The sequence below is a fragment of the Nerophis ophidion genome, linkage group LG19, assembly GCF_033978795.1.
Source record: "Nerophis ophidion isolate RoL-2023_Sa linkage group LG19, RoL_Noph_v1.0, whole genome shotgun sequence".
Classification (NCBI taxonomy): domain Eukaryota; kingdom Metazoa; phylum Chordata; class Actinopteri; order Syngnathiformes; family Syngnathidae; genus Nerophis; species Nerophis ophidion.
The window spans coordinates 5734509-5761785 of NC_084629.1; the positions used below are offsets into that span (position 1 = coordinate 5734509).

The 27277-nt window shown below is 41.3% G+C and overlaps 1 protein-coding gene across 4 annotated transcripts in view; it reads left to right on the forward strand.

The window, feature by feature from the left end:
* Positions 1–27277, forward strand: part of uggt2 (UDP-glucose glycoprotein glucosyltransferase 2) — a 192296-nt gene that overhangs the window by 147866 nt on the left and 17153 nt on the right. For 3 of the 4 annotated variants that reach the window (XM_061879044.1, XM_061879043.1, XM_061879045.1), the window contains exons 31-35: positions 4816–4900; positions 10854–10936; positions 11063–11143; positions 25177–25281; positions 25420–25504. In XM_061879044.1, the coding sequence (XP_061735028.1) occupies positions 4816–4900; positions 10854–10936; positions 11063–11143; positions 25177–25281; positions 25420–25504 (439 nt within the window). The remainder of the gene's footprint in view (positions 1–4815; positions 4901–10853; positions 10937–11062; positions 11144–25176; positions 25282–25419; positions 25505–27277) is intronic. The other variant, XM_061879046.1, reaches the window with a different exon arrangement.

Consider the following 27277-nt stretch of genomic DNA (forward strand, 5'->3'; position numbering starts at 1 on the left):
CGAGAAAAGACCACCAACAGATGCAACGGTGGTCAGTGCCTTAAAGGTAATTCTGCGTGTCTTAACCAACAGAAAAGAACCATGGGCTAGCAATGACCATTTAGATTCCAGAAAGGTTTTGGCACTAAGGAAGCCATAGCGGTTATGAGATTACTAAGCGAGAAGATGCATCCACCACAACCAGGACATACTGTATATATGTGCTTCGTGGATTATGAAAGAGCCTTTGACAGAGTGAATTGGATGAAACTCCTATAGATCCTAAAAATGCTTTTTTTGATTGATTGATTGATTGATACTTTTATTAGTAGATTGCACAGTTCAGTACATATTCCGTACAATTGACCACTAAATGGTAACACCCGAATAGGTTTTTCAACTTGTTTAAGTCGGGGTCCACGTTAATCAATTCATGGTACAAATATATACTATCAACATAATACAGTCATCACACAAGTTAATCATCATAGTATGTACATTGAATTATTTACATTATTTACAATCCGGGGGGTGGGATGAGGAGCTTTGGTTGATATCAGAACTTCAGTCATCAACAATTGCATCAACAGAGAAATGTGGACATTGAAACAGTGTAGGTCTTATTTAGTAGGATATGTACAGCCAGCAGAGAACATAGTGAGCTCACATAGCATCAGAACAAGTATATACATTAGAAGTACATTTGAGTTGTTTATAATCCCGGGAGATGGGATGTGAATGGAGGAGGGTATTAGTAAAGTGTTGAAGTTGCCTGGAGGTGTTGTTTTAGAGCGGTTTTGAAGGAATATAGAGATGCACTTACTTTTATGCCTGTTGGGAGTGCATTCCACATTGATGTGGCATAGAAAGAGAATGAGTTAGGACCTTTGTTAGATCGGAATCTGGGTTTAACGTGGTTTGTGGAGCTCCCCCTGGTGTTGTGGTTATGGCGGTCATTTACGTTAAGGAAGTAATTGGACATGTACTTCGGTATCAAGGAGGTGTAGCGGATTTTATAGACTAGGCTCAGTGCAAGTTGTTTTACTCTGTCCTCCACCCTGAGCCAGCCCACTTTGGAGAAGTGGGTTGGATTGAGGTGTGATCTGGGGTGGAGGTCTAAAAGTAACCGGATTAGTTTATTCTGGGATGTTTGGAGTCTAGATTTGAGGGTTTTGGAGGTGCTGGGGTACCAGGAGGTGCAAGCGTAATCGAAGAAGGGTTGAATGAGAGTTCCCGCTAGAATCCTCAAGGTGCTTTTGTTGACCAGAGAGGAGATTCTGTAGAGGAATCTCGTTCTTTGGTTGACCTTTTTGATCACCTTGGTTGCCATTTTATCACAGGAACGATTAGCCTCTAGAATGGAACCTAGGTAGGTGATCTCATGCTTCCTGGTGATAACAATGTCACCCACTTTTATAGTGAAGTCACTGACCTTCTTAAGTTTGATATGGGACCCAAATAGGATGGATTCCGTTTTACCTAAGTGTATGGATAGCTTGTTGTCAGCGAGCCAGGTGCAAATATTGAGGAGTTTAGCACTGAGGATTTGTTCCACCTGTGACTTGTCCTTGCCGGATACCAGCAGGGCCGAGTCATCCACATACAGGAACAATTCACAGTGGCATGCTGATGGCATGTCATTCACGTATATTAGGAACAGTAAAGGTCCTAGTATACTGCCTTGGGGGACTCCACAGCTTACTGAGAGGGGAGGGGCACCTCTACCACCTGTTTCCTCCCCTCCAAGTAAGATTGCATCCAGCTTGATGAGGTTTCGTCGAATCCGATTGCTCGGAGCTTATCCAACAGTACAGCGTGGTTAACTGTGTCAAAGGCCTTCTGAATGTCCAGCATGACCATGCCGCAGTATTTTCCCGCGTTCACCTCATTTTTGATGTGGTCGGTCAGATAGAGAAGGCATGTGTCAGTGGTTAACCGGGTGGTTATTTGTCCAGGGTTTAGTTCAGTGTCTCCTGAGAGTAGAAGTAATAGTAAAATTGTAGCTTTTCGGTCTATCCTTCCAGTCAGGGGCTTGTTTCTTCTGTTCCGATCCGCTGTGAGGTGAGAGTGGATCACATTACCTCCGAAGCCCAGGTGCTTCGTCGATGAATTACCGAGAAGGTAAAATTTGCAGTGATTGTCCATTTCGCGTTCACGACTCTCATTTGTTGTCGATTGGCGTGATTGAAGGTTGATTGCGACACTGTATGTGGAACAGACTGCAACAGTCAGGCTGAACGATAATATGATATATCCTGCTGTGTTTGGACGTGGAACCAGACATGGGTGTTGTTTATTACTCTTGCTGTTAAATGTCTATGCTGAGAGATGCCTTAGGTCAGGTGGATAAAGGCATTTGTGTGGGTGGGCATCTCCTCAAGACATATAAGGATGACCAGGCCAGAGTAGCTGGCTATGTTAACGGCTAATAATTCTTGATGACAAGAAAGCATTAGACAGCATGAAGAGTAAGGCATGAAGGTAAACGGTAAGAAAACAAAGGTGATGAATATGTTAAAGCAGCTGGGTGAGGAATTTGCGATCTGTACAACTGAACCAAGTGACACAGTTTACCTAACTTGGCAGTATAATTGCACAAGATGGATACTGTGACAAAGACATCAAGTCAAGGATTGCACATGCGAAAGATGCGTTTTCAAAAAGAAAATAAGTGCTGACGAAGGCCTTTTAGTCTGTCCTTGAAAAAGAGAATAATTAAGATGCTGGTCTGGAGTAAATTTTTTGGATTACAAAGTAAGTTATGATGAAATTTCTATATGAATATGTTAGAAAATAATTCCTCTTTTCACTCATACTGTAGGTTTTAACATTCTGACCTGACAACATTTTAACTGCTGACACACTATCTGATGTATTAATACCTTTACTATTGGTGATATCTTGATTTTTGTTTGTAATTATTTCCAAAAAAGTCAGATAAAAACCAAATCTTACGAATACAGAAACAAATATTTCCATAAGAAATAATGTGAATCCAATTATTCTCTTGAAGACACCCACCTATATTAACAAAAAACATTTTACAAAGAATATTTTTAGTTTTACATGCAGAAAACAATGTGATATACATTTAAATGACACATTAAATGAATAAATACACATTGAACACCACTATATGCTTGTCTCAAAGATTAAGCCATGCAAGTGCAAGTGCAAACGAGTTTCACAGTATCATGTTAGACCCGCTCGACATCCATTGCTTTCGGTCCCCTAGAGGGGGGGGGTTGCCCACTTCTGAGGTCCTCTCCAAGGTTTCTCATAGTCAGCATTGTCACTGGCGTCCCACTGGATGTGAATTCTCCCTGCCCACTGGGTGTGAGTTTTCCTTGCCCTTTTGTGGGTTCTTCCGAGGATGTTGTAGTCGTAATGATTTGTGCAGTCCTTTGAGACATTTGTGATTTGGGGCTATATAAATAAACATTGATTGATTGATTGATTGATTGAAGACTCCTGTTAGGGAACTCGGAGATTAACAGAGAGAAGGATAAAGCAATGTACACTGAAAAAAGTGACTTTTTGGTGCTGTAAAGTCTATTAGAGTAACTGTCATGATTAATACATAATATTTTTAACATTCAGTAAGCACTAGAGTTTCTTAAGTAAAATTAAACATTTTATTAACGTAATCCATTAATTATGGGGGAAGAGTAAGTTTTATTTATGTTTCCTCATACTATTTAAATGTTTAATAGTTGTACGTACATAAACGTGTTTTGAAATGCATGCACGATGACGCATGCGCACAGCACAACAGGCTCTGGCCGTTAGGATCACTTCACAGAACACTGCAAGGTGGCATTATGGGTAATTCTTATCTTGCGTTTATAATGTGTTACAAAGTCGATGTTCTCCAGAAATGTATTTAGTGTAGGTTCACAGAGTGTGGCGCATATTAGTAAGAATGTTAAAGTTGTTTATGGCTGTTTACCAAGTAACCACTGCAATCTCGAATTAGAATCAGCGAAACGCATGTGTCCTTCCGGCACGCAGACAGAGTGGTGCAAAAGTAGGCGCGACGACATGCAGAAGCGCAGTGCTCCCCAACCACCGGGCCGCGGCCGCAGAATAAGGTTATTTAAAGTATTTTTTATTACACTAAATGTTTTAATAAACTCCATTGATAAGCAGCAGGAGTGAGAAGAGATTTAAAAATAATTAGCGTTCCGACGGCTATTCAAGGAAATACGGTATATAAAATTTACTTAAAATTTTGAGTAAAATGATGTTCCTGCTGATGAAAAACAAGTAGACCTTACTTAATTTGTTCAAATAAATAAAACTTCAAATTTGGATGTAATTAAGTAACTGTTACTTAATATTTCACAACTGTTATGTTTTATGTTAAGTAGAATTTACTTGATACTGGCAAGTGAGTGTTACTTGATATTGCAGCATTAAATTTTACTTAAATCATTTGCGTGCAAATACTCCAATAATGTTTTCAAGTAAATCTTATGAGTTATTTTTTTCAGTGTACTTTGCTACGAGCTCCTTTTTCAATAGTGCTCCTCACCTTCTCAATCAAAGTTTTGGCACTCGCAACTCTCTTTTGCCCAAGTGTATTTTAAAGTCGTACTCAATAAAAAACAAAACAGGGATTGAGTCACCAATGCATGGAAATTCTTTGTATGGACATCCTGATTCCTTTAAACAATATGCGGTCAAATGGACTAGTTTGTTACACGTAATATTAGCCATGTGATAACCAAAAATGTTGGCCAAAAACTCTCAATAATAAACAAAATGTATAAAAAGTAAATTATATGGAAACTGAGGTACCACTGTATTTAAAAATAATATTTTTTGCATTCACAGTCATGATGGAACCGATTCCCCAGCAGACTCGGGTGATGTCAATGTGTTGCTGAACAGCTTTCACAGTAAGATCATTAAAGTCAGGGTGAGTATGTTTTTTTTTTCATATAACACATCATGATAATCACATTAAGGTTGTGATTAGATTATTAGCCTCCAGAACCCCCTGTGACCCGAAAAGGGACAACCGGTAGAAAATGGATGAATGGATTATTTGTGTTGATAAATAATGTCTTCAGTGCAATCAGGGAAAGTTCTGGATAGTTCCTTTCAATCCAAAATGACGGAACAACAATGCACACAATGGATACACAAGTGATAAGTGTAGCCTGGAAGCAACACAATCATATTTCAAGTAGCTGCTGTCATAAAGTCAGGTCAATTTTGCTTTCTTGTCTCACCAATAATCTCATTGTCCTATGAAGTTTTATCAGCAACCCCTTCGACAAAGCTTGTTAATGTACTTGGCCAACTTTGACCCTAAATTGAAATAAAATTATTGATTGCATTCTATTAATTGATAAAGGATAACACATTTTTTCCAAAATTATTGTACAAGTAAATTAAATTCTAAATATTTACAGTATACCTAAACTTACGAGCTGAACTGGTTCTGTGATGGACCACTTAATTTAAAACACTCGTATCACAAATCAACGTTGTCCATTGAAATTGACTAAAAATCAATTTAATTGGTGCTTGCGTCCACTTTCCCAAAAACAGCGCAATTTAAACACTCAACATGCCTTTTAAAAAAAGAAACTATCCATCCATCCATTTTCTACCGCTTATTCCCTTTCGGGGTCGCGGGGGGCGCTGGCGCCTATCTCAGCTACAATCAGGCGGAAGGCAGGGTACACCCTGGACAAGTCGCTACCTCATCACAGGGCCAACACAGATAGACAGACAACATTCACACTCACATTCACACACTAGGGCCAATTTAGTGTTGCCAATCAACCTATCCCCAGGTGCATGTTTTTGGAGGTGGGAGGAAGCCGGAGTACCCGGAGGGAACCCACGCATTCACGGGGAGAACATGCAAACTCCACACAGAAAGATCCAGAGCCAGGATTTGAACCCAGGACTGCAGGACCTTCGTATTGTGAGGCAGACGCACTAACCCCTCTGCTACCGTGAAGCCCCAAAAAAAAGAAACTAGCTTTTAGATAAGAAATAGTGTATTCAAAACAATACAGTAGAATGTATTACTAATGACTGCATTCATTTTATGAAGTAATGTGACAATTATGTACAGCATTTACCTTAAAGTGTGGACTTTGACGGAATCTCATTCCAGTTTTTTCTACGTCAAACACACCATCAGCAGCGTTTTCATATTTTCACGTGTAAATGCACATGGTTTAGATATTATTTTAAAGGCCTACTGAAACCCACTACTACCCACCACGCAGTCTGATTGTTTATATATCAATGATGAAATATTAACATTGCAACACATGCCAATACGGCCTTTTCGGTTTACTAAATTGCAATTTTAAATTTCCCGCAAAGTGTCGTGTTGAAAACGTTGCGGTATGATGACGCGTGCGTTTGATGTCTCGAGTTGTAGCGGACATTATTTTCCAGCCCGATCCAAGCTATAAGTAGTCTGCTTTAATCGCATAATTACACAGTATTCTGGACATCTGTGTTGCTGAATCTTTTGCAATTTGTTCAATTAATAATGGAGAAGTCAAAGTAGAAAGATGGAGGTGGGAAGCTTTTAGCCTTTAGCCACACAAACACACATACAATAAGAAACCTTGTTTAAAATTCCCGGAGGTGAAGCTTTACTATGGATCAGAGCGGTCAAGCGAACATGGATCCCAGCTACATGTCAACCGGCTGTTTTCTGTGAGAAAATTGTGGTAAAAAGTCTGCTCTTACCGGAGATCAGCGGAGCTTCTGCCCTGCTACAGCTTCGTGACTTCAGAGACTCTGGCGTCAACACACCCGTGGCCACACCCCTCCGACTTTAAGGTAGTACTATTTAACTCACTAAAACACTAGTACCACAATAGGCAGATAAGGGATTTTCCAGAATTATCCTAGTAAATGTGTCTAAAAACATCTGAATCGCACCCACTGTACAATCGCCTTTTTTTTTTCTAGTCGTTCACTCTAAATTTCCTCATCCACGAATCTTTCATCCTCGCTCAAATTAATGGGGAAATTGTCGCTTTCTCGGTCCGAATAGCTCTTGCTGTTGGAAGCTATGATTATAAACAATGTGAGGATGTGAGGAGCCCCACAACCCACGACGTGACGCGCACTTCGTATGCTACTTTCGGAAAAGGCAAGGTTTTTTTTATTAGCGACCAAAATTTGCAAACTTTATTGTCGATGTTCTCTACTAAATCCTTTCAGCAAAAATATGGCAATATCGCGAAATGATCAAGTATGACACATAGAATGGACTTGCTATCCCCGTTTAAATAAGAAAATCTAATTTCAGTAGGCCTTTAACATTCTTGGCTGGCGTCAGACTCATTCTACTTCAGTATGGTCCAGACAATCAATCAAACAAAGTTTATTTATAAAGCCCTAAATCACAAGTGTCTCAAAGGGCTGCACAAGCCACAACGACATCCTCGGCTCAGATCACACATCAGGGCATGAAAAAACTCGACCCAATGGGATACAATAAGAAACCTAGCAGTGATGGGCTCGAATTAATTTGAGTGGCAACACTGGGTTTTTTAAAGGTTGCTTTATTTAAGTCAGTGAATACCATCCACTTCCTTTTCTTTATTTAAGTCAGTGAATACCATCCACTTCCTTTTTTTTATTTAAGTCAGTGAATACCATCCACTTCCTTTTCTTTATTTAAGTCAGTGAATACCATCCACTTCCTTTTCTTTATTTAAGTCAGTGAATACCATCCACTTCCTTTTCTTTATTTAAGTCAGTGAATACCATCCACTTCCTTTTCTTTATTTAAGTCAGTGAATACCATCCACTTCCTTTTCTTTATTTAAGTCAGTGAATACCATCCACTTCCTTTTCTTTATTTAAGTCAGTGAATACCATCCACTTCCTTTTCTTTATTTAAGTCAGTGAATACCATCCACTTCCTTTTCTTTATTTAAGTCAGTGAATACCATCCACTTCCTTTTCTTTATTTAAGTCAGTGAATACCATCCACTTCCTTTTCTTTATTTAAGTCAGTGAATACCATCCACTTCCTTTTCTTTATTTAAGTCAGTGAATACCATCCACTTCCTTTTCTTTATTTAAGTCAGTGAATACCATCCACTTCCTTTTCTTTATTTAAGTCAGTGAATACCATCCACTTCCTTTCCGTTTGCTTTCTTCATTCAAATGGTCGTAAAAACAAGGTTATGTCGAACTCAATCTATCCCCTCCATTTTTCGGTATTCATTTTTATCTGTAGTTATTACGTGTATGTATTGTTGCATTTGAACAACTGTATTGTTGATAATAGATTAATAAATTATTGGTATTGTTCATTATCAATAGCGCTATTTCTATTGGTATTTGTATTGCTCCATTTGTAGTGTAAAAATGCCCGTTGTCATTTCTGTATTATTATTTATTTCACTAACTGCTTCTTTGCTATGACTTTTACCATCATTTTTGTACATATTGTATGTGCTGATGTTGTTCTATTGTTGTGTTTGCTGTTGTTGTTTTTGTCTCTCTTTCTAATCCCCCTCTTGTACCCACAATTTCTTCCTCTTTCTTCCTTTTTTTTCTCTTTTTATCCCCTCCTGCTCCGGCCCGGCTTAACCAAATGATAATATAAATACATTTAATAAAGTGACATACAAATAAGGCAACAAGAGAAGTATCCTACACTTCTCTTTTGTAAAGTAAATCTGAACAGCCGATATGGGCATTACATCAACTATTGTATTTTTCGGACTATAAGGGGTGCGACTTATACTCAGGAGCGACCTATGTGTGAAATTATTAACACATTACCGTAAGATATCAAATAATATTATGTAAGTGACTAGACGTATAAGATTTTATGGGATTTAGCGATTAGGAGTGACAGATTGTTTGGTAAACGTATAACATGTTCTATATGTTATAGTTATTTGAATGACTCTTACCATAATATGTTAGGTTAACATAGCAGGCACCTTCTCAGTTGGTTATTTATGTGTCATATAACGTACACTTATTCAGCCTGTTCTTCACTATTCTTTATTTATTTTAAGTTGCCTTTCAAATGTCTATTCTTGGTGTTGGGTTTTATCAAATAGTTTCCCCCAAAAAATGTGACTTATACTCCAGTTCGACTTATATATGTTTTTTTCCTTCTTTATTATGCATTTTCGGTGGGTGCGACTTATACTCCGAAAAATATGGTATATAATTTGCCTGAGAAGCTGGACAGGACACAAAAAAGAAAAAAAGAACTCTATTTATACGCTAATGGTAGCGAGTAAAATCAGCTGTTTTGAGCGGTTCACCTACGCCAGGGGTGTCAAACTCAAATACAGAGTGGGCCAAAATTTAAAACTGAACAAAGCCGCGGGCCGAGGTTGAACAAATTAACCTTTTCATAGGGACCCAAACAAGTTTTTCATTGAATATTGAACAAGCAAGGCTTATATAACTTTATAGTGACATGCAAAATTGAGTGTCAAATAATAATAACGATAATAATTAAAAAATATCAATGGCATATCAAATCAAATTTAAATAAAAACGAATGCCTCTTTTGTATTTGCAGCCTTCTGAGGTAAATATCAACATTAACTTTTTCCACATGCTAATACATTTTAAAATAAAATAACAATGAATAAATCAACCATTCAGGCCTTTTTACTGCTCAGTTAATGTCGGGGCTCAGGTGGGCGGGCGGGGTTTGTTGGTATCGGGGGTGTGGGGGGGTGTATATTGTAGTGGTCCGGAAGAGTTAGTGCTGCAAGGGGTTCTGAGTATTTGTTCTGTTGTGTTTATGTTGTGTTACGGTGCGGATGTTCTCCCAAAATGTGTTTGTTATTTTTGTTTGGTGTGGGTTCACAGCGTGGCGCATATTTGTAACAGTGTTAAAGTTGTTTATATGGCCACCCTCAGTGTGACCTGTATGCTGTTGATCAAGTATGCCTTGCATTTACTTACATGTGTGTAGAAGCCACATATATTACGTGACTGGGTCGGCACGCTGTTTGTGAGAAGGGAAAACAGACTTGACGACAGGTTGTAGAGGACGCTAAAGGCAGTGCCTTTAAGGCACACCCCCAATATTGTTGTCCGGGTGGAATTCGGGAGAATGGTTGCACCGGGAGATTTTCGGGAGGGGCACTGAAATTCGAGAGTCTCCCGGGCCAGTTCTAATGTTAATTTGATATTGCCTCAAGGGCCAAATGAAATAACACGGCGGGCCAGAGTTTGACACCTATGACCTACGCCAACCAATGGTGCACATGCTTGTAACTCAAATTTTTGCTTGCAACTTAAAGCACAATTAGTCAAGAGACAGCTCTTATCTCAAAACTATTAAGTTGGAGCATTTTTACGTTGAGGTACCACTGTATTTACAAAAAATACTTTGCATTCCGGGCTTCACGGTGGCAGAGGGGTTAGTGCGTCTGCCTCACAATACGAAGGTCCTGCAGTCCTGGGTTCAAATCCAGGCTCGGGATCTTTCTGTGTGGAGTTTGCATGTTCTCCCCGTGAATGCGTGGGTTCCCTCCGGGTACTCCGGCTTCCTCCCACTTCCAAAGACATGCACCTGGGGATAGGTTGATTGGCAACACTAAATTGGCCCTAGTGTGTGAATGTTGTCTGTCTATCTGTGTTGGCCCTGCGATGAGGTGGCGACTTGTCCAGGGTGTACCCTGCCTTCCGCCCGTTTGTAGCTGAGATAGGCGCCAGCGCCCCCCGCGACCCCGAAAGGGAATAAGCGGTAGAAATGGATGGATGGATAGACTTTGCATTCCATTGCATCTGGATGTTTTTTTTTTTTGCAGCCTGATTTAGCCCCAACGCAAAGAACATTCAAAATCAAAATGTGTTCAATTTACTGATTCAATAATCGCTTGTTTTTTGTGTCATAGGTTCAAAAAAAAGCAGACAAGATGAATGAAGATCTTTTAAGTGAAACGAGTGAAAACAAAGGCCTGTGGGACTCAATAGCAAGGTGTGTATGTTATTCCCTTATGTTAAATGTATTATTAAGTGGTTTAAATAGCCCTAATAACACCCCCTTTTCAGCTCAAACAAAAACTACTGTATATCCATGATCAATGATGCGTTATGGTTTCAGGAGATCTTATGCATCCCCAGGATCCAGACTGCATTATTATGCTGTAAGAGCTAGTCTTGCAAAAAATATGTGCTTCTGTAGGTATGTGTATGCTAGTATTTGTTCGTGTTTTTCTTCCTCCACATCCCTCCCTAAATGTGTGACATCCCGTCTATTTACCTCACCGCTTGCTGTGTGAAGTGTTTGGAGCACTTTTGAGGAAAAAGTAGGCAGTATCGCTGCAGACCATTTAACACCTTCATCATATTTGACTTCTTTTTTTTTTTTTTTTTTTTGTAAGGTGTTTATTTGTCGCTTCCAGCTGTTGTTTTAATGTGTGTGTTGCAGAGATGTGTTAAAGGTGATGTTTGTGTTGCCGTCAATGACGCAGTTGGTGTCAAAGCAAAGGATTTAGCATTTTTGAATGTATAAAAGTTTTTGATTATGTCAGAGATTGAAGCATGTTTTTATTCCTAGCATTTTTACTGTTTAGTTACCATGTTAAGTATTTGAAAGAGCCTTTTTGATACAACTTTTATATTGGACCTCATTGGATTGTGCATGTGTGTGTTCTGTTAGGTCACGGTCACCATGCCATGCTGTCTATGCCGTGCTTAGTGGAGACCTTGTTTTATAAAATACCTTAAAGGTACGGTGGACTCAGAGTAGAGGGGCAGAAGGAGGTTAACTCAGGTCTGATTAAGTTTCTCGCTGGATGATTTTCGCAGAACAGGTTAGAGAGGTACTTAGTCTGGCCTTGGTCCAGACATGTTGATAAAATAAATGTTGGCTGACTTGGAAACGCCTTTCAATCTGACCTTACATTTGTATTGGACCTATGTACATTTATTTGATAAAAAGCCAAGATTGATTGTCAAAATACCCCTACCTATGTATTGTATGTAAAAACATATATATGATGATTTTATTTTTAATATAATTATAAAAAATATAAAAATGGATGCATGGATGAAGACATGTTTTTCTAGAGGATATAATGGAAATGGAACTACTTTGTTCCAATGTCAAACTGTTGCCCCTATGCAGCCTTTACTTACTGCAAAGGCATGGTTGAAATGAGATTGCAAAGTTTAAAACAGCTAGGCCGTCTACAGTCCTGGTCAAAAGTTTACATACACTTGTAAAGGACATGATGTCATGGCCGTCTTGAGTTTTCAATCATTTCTACAACTCCTATTTTTTTGTGATAGAGTGATGGAGTGAGATCGTGAGATCGACAGGCGGATCGGTGCGGCGTCGTCAGTAATGCGGACGTTGTATCGATCCGTTGTGGTGAAGAAGGAGCTGAGCCGGAAGGCAAAGCTCTCAATTTACCGGTCGATCTACGTTCCCATCCTCACCTATGGTCATGAGCTTTGGGTCATGACCGAAAGGATAAGATCACGGGTACAAGCGGCTTAAATGAGTTTCCTCCGCCGGGTGGCGGGGCTCTCCCTTAGAGATAGGGTGAGAAGCTCTGTCATCCGGGAGGAGCTCAACGTAAAGCTGCATCGAGAGGAGCCAGATGAGGTGGTTCGGGCATCTGGTCAGGATGCCACCCGAACGCCTCCCTAGGGAGGTGTTTAGGGCATGTCCAGCTGGTAGGAGGCCACGGGGAAGACCCAGGACACGTTGGGAAGACTATGTCTCCCGGCTGGCCTGGGAACGCCTCGGGATCCCCCGGGAGGAGCTAAGCGAAGTGGCTGGAGAGAGGGAAGTCTGGGTTTCCCTGCTTAGGCTGCTGCCCCCGCGACCCGACCTCGGATAAGCGGAAGATGATGGATGGATGGATGGATGGAGTGATTGGAGCCCATACTTAGAAAACATTAATGAGGTTTTGGTTCTCCAGCACCTCCCGCAACCCCGAAAGGGACAAGCAGTAGAAGATGAATGGATGGATGGGTTCTTTTATGATTTTATTACAGGTCTACTCAAAATGTAAGCAAATCTGCTGGGTCAAAAGTATACATACAGCAATGTTAATATTTGGTTACTTGTCCCTTGCTAAGTTTCACTGCAATAAGGCGCTTTTGGTAGCCATCCACAAACTTCTGGCAAGCTTCTGGTTGAGTTTTTGACCGCTCCTCTTGGCAAAATTGGTGCAGTTCACTTAATTTTGTTGGTTTTCTGACATGGACTTGTTTCTTCAGCATTGTCCACAGGTTTAAGTCAGGACTTTGGAAAGGCCATTCTAAAGCCTTCATTTTAGCCTGATTTAACCATTCCTTTAACGCTTTTGTGAATTATATTTATATAGCGCTTTTCTCTAGTGATTCAAAGCGCTTTTACATAGTGAAACCCAATATCTAAGTTACATTTAAACCAGTGTGGGTGGCACTGGGAGCAGGTGGGTAAAGTGTCTTGCCCAAGGACCCAACGGCAGTGACTAGGATGGCGGAAGCGAGAATCGAACCTGCAACCTTCAAGTTGCTGGCACAGCCGCTGTACCAACCGAGCTATGCCTGCCCTTTTGACGTGTGTTTGGGGTCATTGTCCTGTTGGAACACCCAACTCCGCCTAAGACCCAACCTCCGGGCTGATGTTTTGAGGTTGTCCTGAAGAATTTGGAGCTAATCCTCCTTTTTCTAGCATTTACTTTCTGTAAAGCACCAGTTCCATTGGCAGCAAAACAGGCCCACAGCATAATGCTACCACCACTATGTTTGACGGTAGGGATGGTGTTCCTGAGATTTCAGCCCTAACCTTTTCTCCTCCAAACATATTGCTGGGTATTGTGGCCAAATGTTTTGTTTCATCTGACCACAGAACTTTCCTTCAGAAGGTCTTATCTTTGTCCATGTGATGTCAGATTTGGTCACATTTTCAGTAGACTCATAATAAATTCATAAAAGAACCCAACTCCATGAATGTTTTTTTTGTGACCAACAAGTATGTGCTCCAGTCACTCTGACAAAAAATAAGAGTTGTAGAAATTATTGAAAACTCAAGACAGCCATGACATCATGTCTTTCACAAGTGTATGTAAACTTTTGACCACAACTGTAAACCTTAGACAACACTGTAGTAGTATCACAATAAACAGTTTCTAAACCGGCAACGTAGCAGGCTAGATATCACAGGTTAGATAGTTTGTGGTTGAGTGCTAATTCTCGCATGCTTCCCGCTCGAAACAATCCCTGTTTGGACTCTTTTGACATAAGTATTGCAGAAAAATGAAAACACAAAGTAAATCCTTTGTTTTTACTGCACTGAGCTCCTCTGAGGTAAGCGGAATTATTGCCAAAGTTTGTATGGTGACGGCTTGACCTCCAAGTTGTGTAAGGGATTTTAAGACTTTTAAAAAAAAAATCGAATTGCACAGTCTTTTTATGCCTCACTGTAATTGGGTTTAATTTCACCTTGATCTTCATTCAGAGATGAAAATTACAGATATAAAGTATTATTATTCATAATAGTCTTACAATGTCTGACCAGTTGTTCAGCAGCAGCAATACTTCTTTATACTTCCACAAAAAAAAGTCTTGGTGGATGTGTTTTTGCATCCGTCATGACTTCATTTGTAATCTCAAGGCTCCTTGGAGGGATTTGTTTTAACGGATGAACGGAAGGTCAGTCATTGATCGAAAATCCTCCCAGGAGTTGGTGAGGTGAGTCCTTGCATCAGAAGAGCCTTGTCTGACAGAGTGCTTACAAATAGGGAGTTCGCTTCCCCAGGATAAAAACGTCTTTTTGGTTTTCTTTTGCTTTCTGTTAGTTAATATTTAAATGTATTTAGACTTGAGGTCCCAGGGCCTTCAGTAAAGATGAGAGAGACAATTTTGCAGACACTGTAAATACTCCAATTATTGCTTTTTTTTTTTTTTATAGTAGCTGGTATAAATGCGTATCGTATACGTTTCAACTACTCCATCTCCATCTTCTTCCGCTTATCCGAAGTCGGGTCGCGGGGGCAGCAGCCTAAGCAGGGAAGCCCAGACTTCCCTCTCCCCAGCCACTTTATTTAGCTCTTCCCGGGGGATCCCGAGGCGTTCCCAGGCCAGCCGGGAGACATAGTCTTCCCAACGTGTCCTGGGTCTTCCCCGTGGCCTCCTACCGGTTGGACGTGCCCTAAACACCTCCCTAGGGAGGCGTTCGGGTGGCATCCTGACCAGATGCCCGAACTACCTCATCTGGCTCCTCTCGATGTGGAGGAGCAGCGGCTTTACTTCGAGTTCCTCCCGGATGGCAGAGCTTCTCACCCTATCTCTAAGGGAGAGGAAACTCATTTCGGCCGCTTGTACCCGTGATCTTATCCTTTCGGTCATGACCCAAAGCTCATGACCATAGGTGAAGATGGGAACGTAGATCGACCGGTAAATTGAGAGCTTTGCCTTCCGGCTCAGCTCCTTCTTCACCACAACGGATCGATACAACGTCCGCATTACTGAAGACGCCGCACCGATCCGCCTGTCGATCTCACGATCCGCTCTTCCCTCACTCGTGAACAAGACTCCTAGGTACTTGAACTCCTCCACTTGGGGCAGGGTCTCTTCCCCAACCCGGAGATGGCATTCCACCCTTTTCCAGGCGAGAACCATGGACTCGGACTTGGAGGTGCTGATTCTCATTCCGGTCGCTTCACACTCGGCTGCGAACCGATCCAGTGAGAGCTGAAGATCCCGGTCAGATGAAGCCATCAGGACCACATCATCCGCAAAAAGCAGAGACCTAATCCTTCGGTCACCAAACCGGAACCCATCAACGCCTTGACTGCGCCTTGAAATTCTGTCCATAAAAGTTATGAACAGAATCGGTGACAAAGGACAGCCTTGGCGGAGTCCAACCCTCACTGGAAACGTGTCCGACTTACTGCCGGCAATGCGGACCAAGCTCTGACACTGATCATACAGGGAGCGGACCGCCACAATCAGACAGTCCGGTACCCCATACTCTCTGAGCACTCCCCACAGGACTTCCCGAGTTACACGGTCGAATGCCTTCCCCAAGTCCACAAAGCACATGTAGACTGGTTGGGCAAACTCCCATGCACTCTCAAGAACCCTGCCGAGAGTATAGAGCTGGTCCACGGTTCCACGACCAGGACGAAAACCACACTGTTCCTCCTGAATCCGAGGTTCGACTATCCGGCGTAGCCTCCTCTCCAGTACACCTGAATAAACCTTACCGGGATTTCAACTACTATTACTGCCAAATCTCGCAAAAACGCAGATAACCACCAGTTCTAGGTGGAAAAAAATCTACCTCTGCGTGCACTTTTAAAATACTGGTTGCACTAGTCAGGTGTTTGTGAAAACTTGATGACAGTAAATATGGTAAGAATTAAGTGCACCTTTTTCAAAGTTTTTTTAATAGAGATGTATTATAATGATTTTTTTGCCGATATTCCGATATTGTCCAACTCTTAATTACCAATATCAACCGATACCGATATATACAGTTGTAAAATTAAAACATTATTATACCTAATTTTGTTTTGATGTCCCTCCAGATGCATTAAACAATGTAACAAGGTTTCCCAAAATATATCAACTGAAGTTATCATGGCACTGCCATATTTCTTATTGAAGTCACAAAGTGCATTTTTTTATTTTAACATGCCTCAAAACAGCAGCTTGGAATTTGGGACATGCTCTGAGAGCATGTTGAAGTTGGGGGTTGGTGGAGGGGGCATGGTTGATGTGTGGGGGAGGGGGGGGGGGTAAATTGTAGCCTCCTGGAAGAGTTAGTGCTGCAAGGATTCTGGGTATTTGTTCTGTTGTATTTGTGTTGTGTTACGGTGTGGATGTTCTCCCAAAATGTTTTGTCATTGTTGTTTGGTGTGGGTTCACAGTGTGGCGCATTTTTGTAACAGTGTTAAATTTGTTTAAACGCCCACCTTCAGTGTGACCTGTATGGCTGTTGACCAAGTATGACTTGCATTCACTTGCGTGTGTGAAAAGCCGTAGATATTGCGTGGCTGGGCCGGCACGCAAAGACAGGGCCTGTAAAGTTTATCGGCGCTCTGTTTCTCTACCTACGTCCATGTAAACAGCAGCGTTTTAATAAGTTGTAAATTTTGCTTTTTTTTAAAACCGATACCGATAATTTCTGGTATCACATTTTAAAGCTTTTATCGACCGATAATATCGGCAGGCCAATATTGTCGGACATCTTTAATTTTTAATAATATACCAAACAGAATAGTAGTAAACACACTCATAAACAATTTAACACAGTGGATCATTTACATCTACATTTACATCTCTTTAAAAAAATATTCAATGCTTTTTAATATCATTTAAGGCCTTAATTTTGGCAAAATGTATTTAATGACTTCTACTGCTTATTAATTCCCCGCGAAAAACGTGTATATGCTTTACTGTAAGATGCTATTTTAAACTTGTTGTACGCTGATGTTGTGAGAGTTTGCCAGTGCAATGACAACCAATTACCTCAGTTTTATCCAAAGTTTAATCTGAGTTTGTTTTAAAGTGAAATTTTTTGCCTCTCATCACTCCTCACTCATTTTTGCACCCTGTAACCGATTTCCGGGTTTACGTGCGGTCATAACAAATGGTTGGATTAATTTTGCTGAATCTATGATAATGCGATACTTTTTTTCCTTAATCACATGCGTTAATGCATTAACGTTGACAGCCCTAAAATATGTATTCGTATATAGTTTTCAAATTGTGCCTGCTCCAGAATAACGGACTGACAAATGTGGTTTGGGTGAATAAATAACCCGACTACAATTAAAGCATTCAGCGTATTTATTATTTGAGATAAATGTAGAAATTTCAGTGGTTTTCCATATCTTTCCACTCTTGTCGTGGTTCAGTATTGACATAAGCAAAAAGTGAAATTCATTAAAAAGGAGCCACATGCCTCAGTGGTCAAACTGAATTGCGTTGTTGTTGAGTTTATGTTGCAAAGACTTGTTATAGGATGCGGATTGTAAAGGAAATGTTGCCGGAAGGTTTGTCTTTAGTATGTGAAATATCTCAGCATTTAGTGCAATCGAGCAGCACACATTTTGAATTGTTTGCAAAACACTTATATCGTTATCGGGTGAAAATGCTTTGTGCTCCCAAGGACTTTTGCCCGTTAGTGTCGTCTCTACTTCCCTGGATTTTTAACTAGAGCTGAGGTTATTCGATCCAAAAGGTAAATTGAATTGAAGGTTTTCAGGATGGAGAGCAATAGCTACAAATGGGTTAGTCTTGCCTTGGATTGGAGTGATAGATTCAACTGTCTGAATCACTCCCTGGCACTTGCTTTGAGACGACTCTGTACGCTGCCTCACTTCCCACTCACCGGCAAGTTGTAAGACATTTTTCACACAACATAAGTTCATGTGCTTGAAAGAGAGAGTGCAACATCCAACATGCACACACAGAGCAACAAAAACGAGAAGAAGCAAACACTATTTATGACCAAAGGGTCAGGAAACTGCCTGTGGACTTGAGGCAACAAGACAGACTGAAGCGAAACTTCATTTTCAAATACTGTGGTTGGCTCTGGCTGAGGTGGAGAGTCCAACTATATTAGGGTCTTGTTCACAAGTGAGGTCAGGTTGAACAGTGAGATCGACAGACGGTATAAAGTGATGCCCACAGTCTTGTGGTCGCTGCATCGGAATGTTAAAGTGAAGCTCGAGATTCACCCTTTGGCTCGAGTCTCAATTTACCATCCATCCATCCATCCATCATCTTCCGCTTATCCGAGGTCGGGTCGCGGGGGGAGCAGCCTAAGCAGGGAAGCCCAGACTTCCCTATCTCCAGCCACTTCGTCTAGCTCTTCCCGGGGGATCCCGAGGCGTTCCCAGGCCAGCCGGGAGACATAGTCTTCCCAACGTGTCCTGGGTCTTCCCCGTGGCCTCCTACCAGCTGGACGTGCCCTAAACACATCCCTAGGGAGGCGTTCGGGTGGCATCCTGACCAGATGCCCGAACCACCTCATCTGGCTCCTCTCGATGTGGAGGAGCAGTGGCTTTACTTTGAGTTCCTCCCGGATGGCAGAGCTTCTCACCCTATCTCTAAGGGAGAGCCCCGCCACCCGGCGGAGGAAACTCATTTGGGCCGCTTGTACCCGTGATCTTATCCTTTCTGTCATGACCCAAAGCTCATGACCATAGGTGAGGATGGGAACGTAGATCGACCGGTAAATTGAGAGCTTTGCCTTCCGGCTCAGCTCCCTCTTCACCACAACGGATCGGTACAACGTCCGCATTACTGAAGACGCCGCACCGATCCGCCTGTCGATCTCACGATCCACTCTTCCCCCACTCGTGAACAAGACTCCTAGGTACTTGAACTCCTCCACTTGGGGGAGGGTCTCCTCCCCAACCCGGAGATGGCACTCCACCCTTTTCCGGGCGAGAACCATGGATCAAAGTCCCATTCTCATCTAAGATCACAAGATAGTGACCAAAAGGACACATCGTAGACAGGGGTACAATAAGCGGAGTTTCCTGTGCAGGATGTCAGGGCTTCACCTTAGAGATAAGGCCTTTTTACACAGAAATCCTACAAAATGGTTGCAACTGTTGACCTGTCCTTTTTTACTTTGTATAGTGTCCAAGAAAGTCAATCAATCAATGTTTATTTATATGGACCTAAATCACAAGTGTCTCAAAGGACATCCCCGGTTAAGACCCCACATCAGGGCAAGGAAAAACTCAACCCAATGGGACAATAAAAAACCTTGGAGAGGACCGAAGATGTGGGGACCAGAGATGCGCGGATAGGCAATTATATCATCTGCAACCGCATCACCAAAGTCGTCATCCACCCGCCGTCCACCCGAACCAACATTTTATCAGAACCGCAACCGCCCGCCACCCGCCCGCTGAAATACATCAGAGGTTGGCCACTTTTACCACTCACAGAGCTATTCAAACCCGTTTCACGGAGTAATGAAGACAATTGGAGCCGCTAACGTTCTGGCGTTCATCCTGATGACAAGAATATGGGCGTGCTGTGAAGCCATCGCCTTTGACACCTTCAACAACATGTACAAACCGATTGTTTGTCCGGCAACATGTTGTGTGCAGCTTCCGCAATCACACGTACAAGATTGAAAGGCATACTGGGTGATACGGAGTACACTGATGGTTGTGGTATAAACAATTTTAACACTCTTACTGATATGTGCCACGCTGTGAAGCCACACCAAACAAGATTGACAAACACATTTCGGGAGAACATCCTAAAAGTAACACAACATAAACGCGACACAACAAATACCCAGAATCCTTTGTATTCGTGACAATTCCTGAATATATTTTACACCCACGCGCCCCCTACCCCGCCCACCTTACTGACGTGCGGGGGGTGGGGGTTGCTGCTAGCGGGGTGTATGAAATAGTCAGGAAGTCTCATGGATACAAAGGATTCTGGGTATTTGTTGTGTTACTGGCAGGATGTTCTCCCGAAATGTGTTTGTCAATCTTGTTTGGTGTGGCTTCACAGCGTGGCGCATATTACTAAGAGTGTTAAAATTGTTTATATCACAACCATTAGTGTACTCTGTGTCACGCAGTATGCCTTGCAGTCGTGTGCGTGTTGCTGCGGAAGCCACACACAACATGATGCTGGACTGACAACATGTTGTAGAAGGCGACAAAGTCAATGGCTTCATAGCACGCCCATTACTTGTTATCTGGGTGACTGCCGGCAGTCATTCTAGAGAATAATAATCGTCTCCTATTGTCTTCTTCGCTTTGTGACACGGATCTTATATGGCTGTTTGAATGGCAAAGGATACCGATCCCAGAACCATCTATATCAAATATTTCCGGATGGTTCAACCGCCACCCGCCCGAATCTAATTCAAATCTATTTTTTCGTCATGTCACCCGCCCGACCCGCGGTTTATCCGCGGGCTCCGCGGATGAGACCGCAAACCGCGCATCTCTAGTAGGGACCCCCCCCCCCCCTTAAGGCAACCGGTGCAATGGACGTCGATTGGATCTAGCATAATATTGTGAGAGTACAGTCCATATTGAATCAAACATAATAGTGAGAGTGTTATGATCCGCCGCCCGGATCATACATGGTTTTGTTTTTTTGAGTCCTTTTGTGTTTGTTCGATCGTTTTGGACTCTGCCTGTTCTTAGTTTTTGCACTTCCTTATTTATCTTGTCTCCATGGTTTCTGATTTGTTCCACCTGCTCTTGTTTCTGACGCGCACCTGTGTTTTGATTATTGCTTTAGTATTTAAGCCTGCCTTCGACATCAGTTCTGTCTGGTTTGTTTGTTTTGCGGTAAGCAACAGTCACGTTGGCATTTCCTAAACCCTTGTACCTTTGCTAAGTAGCTCCTTAGCTTCCGAGCGCTCGGCACGCTCTTCTTGGACTTTTTGGACTGCATGCTAAGTTTAGCGTTAGCTCCCCGTGCGTAGGCACGCGCTTTATTATTCCTTTTGTACCAGTGTTATTTTATCATTTTTATATTAAACCACGCTCTTACCTGCTATTCCTGCCGGTTTGGTCCTTGTGCATCTTGGGGTGACTCAACACGCATCCAAAATGCGTTTCCAACGCGACAGAGAGTCCAGTCCATAGTGGGGTCAGTAGGAGACTATCCCGAGCGGAGACAGGTCAGCAGCGCAGATGCACAGGCAGGCGGTCCACCCTGGGTTCTGACTTTGGATAGCCAGAGCCTCCTTCCACGAAGGAGAGGGGGGCAGAGCAGAAAAGAAACAGCAGATCAATTGGTCTAAAAGGGGGGTCTATTTAATGGCGAGAGTATACAAATTAGTTTTAAGATGGGACTTAAATGCTTCTACTGAGGTAGCATCTCGAACTGTTACCGGGAGGGCATTCCAGAGTACTGGAGCCCGAATGGAAAACGCTTTATAGCCCGCAGACTTTTTTTTGGGGCTCTGGGAATCACTAATAAGTCGGAGTCTTTTGAATGCAGATTTCTTGCCGGGACATATGGTACAATACAATAAGCAAGATAGGATGGAGCTAGACCGTGTAGTATTTTATACGTAAGTAGTAAAACCTTAAAGTCACATCTTAAGTGCACAGGAAGCCAGTGCAGGTGAGCCAGTACAGGCGTAATGTGATCAAACTTTCTTGTTCTTGTCAAAAGTGGGATACTGCCACAGCTGTGTGATGTGTGGCGTCTTGTAATCAGATAATTTAATATGTCATTTTCTTGCCTGATAAAACACTTTTCAAACAGTAACAACTACTAGAATTGAGCTTCAGGTTTTAAAGTAAATATCACATACACAGGCTTCACGGTGGCAGAGGGGTTAGTGCGTCTGCCTCACAATACGAAGGGTTCAAATCCAGGCTCGGGATCTTTCCGTGTGGAGTTTGCATGTTCTCCCCGTGACTGCGTGGGCTCCCTCCGGGTACTCCGGCTTCCTCCCACTTCCAAAGACATGCACCTGGGGATAGGTTGATTGGCAACACTAAATTGGCCCTAGTGTGTGAATGTGAGTGTGAATGTTGTCTGTCTATCTGTGTTGGCCCTGCGATGAGGTGGCGACTTGTCCAGGGTGTACCCTGCCTTCCGCCCGATTGTAGTTGAGATAGGCACCAGCGCCCCCCGCGACCCCGAAAGGGAATAAGCGGTAGAAAATGGATGGATGGATCACATACACATGCGTTGTCCCTTATTTGCAATTGTATTTTCAAGGACAGCAAATTGTTTGGTCGACTTTCTCAAAGTCCTTTCGTCCGTTACAGAAGAGAGATATGGCAAGAATAAAAATGCAGCGGAATAAATGCTATTGCTGTGATTTGGGTATCTAACAGCCGGCCTGTGAACGCCGTGGCTGAGGTGTTGAGAGATAAGAAAGTCTTGGAATTGCTATCTAAATTCTAGGGCTACAAAGATGATTCGATTAATTTAATTAGATAAAGACTTTGATTTATATTTTGATACTGTGATGAATTGTTTAATGAATTTAACTAATAATAAGTCATAAAACTCAGACAGCATTGAGTGCCCGGATCTTTAAAATATATATGCACATGAGAGCGGTAGTGTGTGTGTGTGTGTGTGTGTGTGTGTGTGTGTGTGTGTGTGTGTGTGTGTGTGTGTGTGTGTGTGTGCCATGATCTGTGCAGCGGCTAACAGTGGAGATAAAGAACATAATGTCATGACTGTCTTGAGTTTCCAATAATTTCTACAACGCTTTATTTTTTTGTGATAGTGATTGGCACACATACTTGTTTGTCACAAAAAACATTCATGAAGTTTGGTTCTTTTATGAATGTATTATGGGTGTTTCAGAAAATGTGACCAATCTGCTGGGTCAAAAGTATACATACAGCAATGTTAATATTTGCTTACACGTCCTTTGGCAAGTTTCACTGCAATAAGACGCTTTTGGTAGCCATCCACAAGCTTCTGGTTGATTTTTTGACCACTCCTCTTGACAAGATCAGTGCAGTTCAACTAAATGTGTTGGTTTTCTGACTTGGATCTGTTTCTTCGGCATTGTCCACACGTTTAAGTCAAGACTTTGGGAAAGCCATTCTAAAACCTCAATTCTAGCCTGATTAAGCCATTCTTTTACCACTTTTGACGTGTGTTTGGGGCCATTGTCCTGTTGGAACACCCAACTGCGCCCAAGACCCAACCTTTCGGTTGTCCTGAATAATTAGGAGGTAATCCTCCTTTTTCATTGTCCCATTTACTCTCTGTAAAGCACCAGTTCCATTGGCAGCAAAACAGGCCCAGAGCATAATACTACCACCACCATGCTTGACAGCAGGAATGGTGTTCCTGGGATTAAAGTCCTCACCTTTTCTCCTTCAAACATATTGCTTGTTATTGTGGCCAAACAGCTCCATTTTTGTTTCATCTGACAACATAACTTTTCTGCTGAAGGCCTTATTTTTGTCCATGTTATGTCAAATCAATCAATCTATCACAAAAAAAAGAAGAGTTGTAAAAATGATTGGAAAATCAGGACAGCCATGATATTATGTCCTTCATAAGTGTATGTAAACTTCTGACTATATATATATATATATACATATATATATATATATAATTATATATATATAAGTAAAAGGTACAATTTCTATGTGCATCCATTAGAACATTTATTAATTTAAACTATTTTACCTGAAATATGATTTAATGCTATAAAGTGTGTTTTATCAGATCACTAAAATCAATAACTGCAGCCCTAATAATAGATTCCTAAGCGAAAGAAAGTGAATGGATAAGCCAGAAATAATATATAAACCCGTGTGCATCAAAGCATGAGTGCATGAGACTTAATTTGTTGCTGTGGTGCTTGATTTTTGGTGTTGTTTCAGATTAAATTTTGAGTGCATCTATGTGAACACGTTTGTGGAACATTTTAAGATACACAGTGTAATATTGACACAATATTGTGGCCGCTTTTCAGAATTTTGGCTAAAGAAAATTGAACAGTACATTTGCAAAAATACAGTATAGGTGATCTCTTAATTTGTATTTATTTATTTATTTATTTATTTATTTTTATTCCTCCACACGGATCACAGGTAACCTCAGGTCCTTTGGTAAATTATTCCATGACCATGGAGCCGCATATCTGAAAGCTTTTTCCCCAAGATTTGTGGGGAACAAACATGCTAAGTATGTCCTGCAGCCTTAAGCTGTAGCGACTGGATTCTCTACACATAAAAGAGAATATTAGGGGGAACCAGACCAAGAAGTGATATATATACAAAACACAATCATCCAAATAGTATTGTATTCCAGTGCAAAGAAATGCCAACATGGAATATGAAACCTCGGTTGGTTTGAAAACACACTGATGGGAAATGTAGTTCCACTGTTATTCCACAGGGACGGCGTGGCGCAGTGGGAGAGTGGCCGTGCGCAACCCGAGGGTCACTGGTTCAAATCCCACCCAGAACCAACCTCGTCACGTCCGTTGTGTCCTGAGCAAGACACTTCACCCTTGCTCCTGATGGGTGCTGGTTGGCGCCTTGCATGGCAGCTCCCTCCATCAGTGTGTGAATGTGTGTGTGAATGGGTAAATGTGGAAGTATTGTCAAAGCGCTTTGAGTACCTTGAAGGTAGAAAAGCGCTATACAAGTACAACCCATTTATCATTTATCATTTATTCCTGGCTTCATGAAAGCACTGAGCAACTTAGTTGATTCTGTGCTCCTGTATGAAAGACATCCATCACGCTGGAACTAAGACAAATGATTGTCTGGTTTACAGCATCGCAGGAGGAGGCTCCAAGAAGAACGATGAAGAAAAGGAGAAAGACAACGTTCTAAACATATTTTCAGTCGCCTCTGGTCATCTGTACGAGCGCTTTCTGAGGTATAAGACGCACTCACTCATTTCTCGCAGCCTCTCATCAGTTACGCTCAAGGCTCCTAAAAGTGATGTTTTTTTTTTTTTTAGCCTAGATACTGTGAGGTTTGTTTTTTTTCCCCTTTTTTATTGTCTCTATTTCAGGATCATGATGCTGTCCGTCCTTCGCCATACCAAAACGCCTGTCAAGTTCTGGTTTCTGAAGAATTACCTCTCACCCTCATTCAAGGTACTGTATTTATGGAATTCATTTTTACCATGCATTTGTCAGAAGTTTTGAAATGTTGTCTAATATTACGCCAGGGGTCACCAACCTTTTTGAGCTACTTCTTGGGTACTGATTAATGCGAAGGGTTACCAGTTTGATACACACTTAAATAAATTGCCAGAAATAGCCAATTTGCTCAATTTACCATTAATAAATAAATAAATAAATATTTAAAAAATGGGTATTTCTGTCTGTCATTCCGTCGTACATTTTTTTCCCCTTTACGGAAGTTTTTTTGCAGAGAATAAATGATGAAACAAAACACTTAATTGAATGGTTTAAAAGAGGAGAAAACAGGAAAAAAAATGAAAATTAAATTCTGAAACATAGTTTATCTTCAATTTCGACTCTTTAAAATTCAAAAATCAAACCGAAAAAAGAAGGGAAAAATTAGCTAATTTAAATCTTTTTGAAAAGAATTTATGGAACATCATTAGTAATTTTTCCTGATTAAGATTAATTTTAGAATTTTGATGACATGTTTTAAATAAGTTCAAATCCAATCTGCATTTTGTTAGAATATATAACAAATTGGACCAAGCTACATTTCTAACATGGTCAAATCATTATTTCTTCTAGAATTTCCAGAACAAACATTTCAAAATAAATTTTAAAGACTTTGAAATACGATTTAAATTTGATTTTACAGATTTTTTAGGTATGCCAGAATAATTTTTGGGAATTTTAATCATAATAAGCTTGAATAACTATTTCACAAATATTCCTCGTTGAAAAAACAGAAGCCAAAATGAAGAATTAAATTAAAATTTATTTATTATTCTTTAAAATAAAAAATAAAAATACTTGAACATTGATTTAAATTGTCAGGTAAGAAGAGGAAGGAATTTAAAAGGTAAAAAGGTATATGTGTTTAAAAATCCTAAAATCATTTTTAAGGTTGTATTTGTTCTCTAAAATTGTCTTTCTGAAAGTTATAAGAAGCAAAGTAAAAAAATAAATGAATTTATTGAAACAAGTGAAGACCAAGTCTTTAAAATATTTTCTTGGATTTTCAAATTCTATTTGAGTTTTGTCTCTCTTAGAATTAAAAATGTCTAGCGAAGCGAGACCAGCTTGCTAGTAAATAAATACAATTTAAAAAATAGAGGCAGCTCACTGGTAAGTGCTGCTATTTGAGCTATTTTTAGAACAGGCCAGCGGGCTACTCATCCGGTTCTTACGGGCTACCTGGTGCCCGCGGGCACCGCGTTGGTGACCCCTGGGTTAGGGTGTCCGCCCTGAGACTGGAAGGTCGTGAGTTCAAACCCTGGCCGAGTCATACCAGAGACTAATAAAATGGGACCCATTGCCTCCCTGCTTGGCACTCAATATCAAGGGTTGGAATTGAGGTTTGAATTACCAAAATGATTCCCGAGCACGGCCACCACTGCTGCTCACTGCTCCCCTCACATCCCAGGGGGTGAACATGGGGATGGATCAAATGCAGAGGATAATATCACCACATGTAGTGTGTGTGTGTGTGAGACTATCGTTGGGACTTTAACTTTACTTTAACAAAAACAACAACTGATAAGTCAAAATTAGATCTGTCAACGAAAGTTTATTTTAACTTTTTTTTTACTACGTGATTATTATGCGTCTTGTGTGACCTGCAGTCCATACCTGTCTGAAAGGGGAAGTGTAGTACACGTGACAACACTCAGCTCTCGCAATGCATGCTGGAACTTGTAGTGCATACTTGCCAACCTTGAGACCTCCGATTTTGGGAGGTGG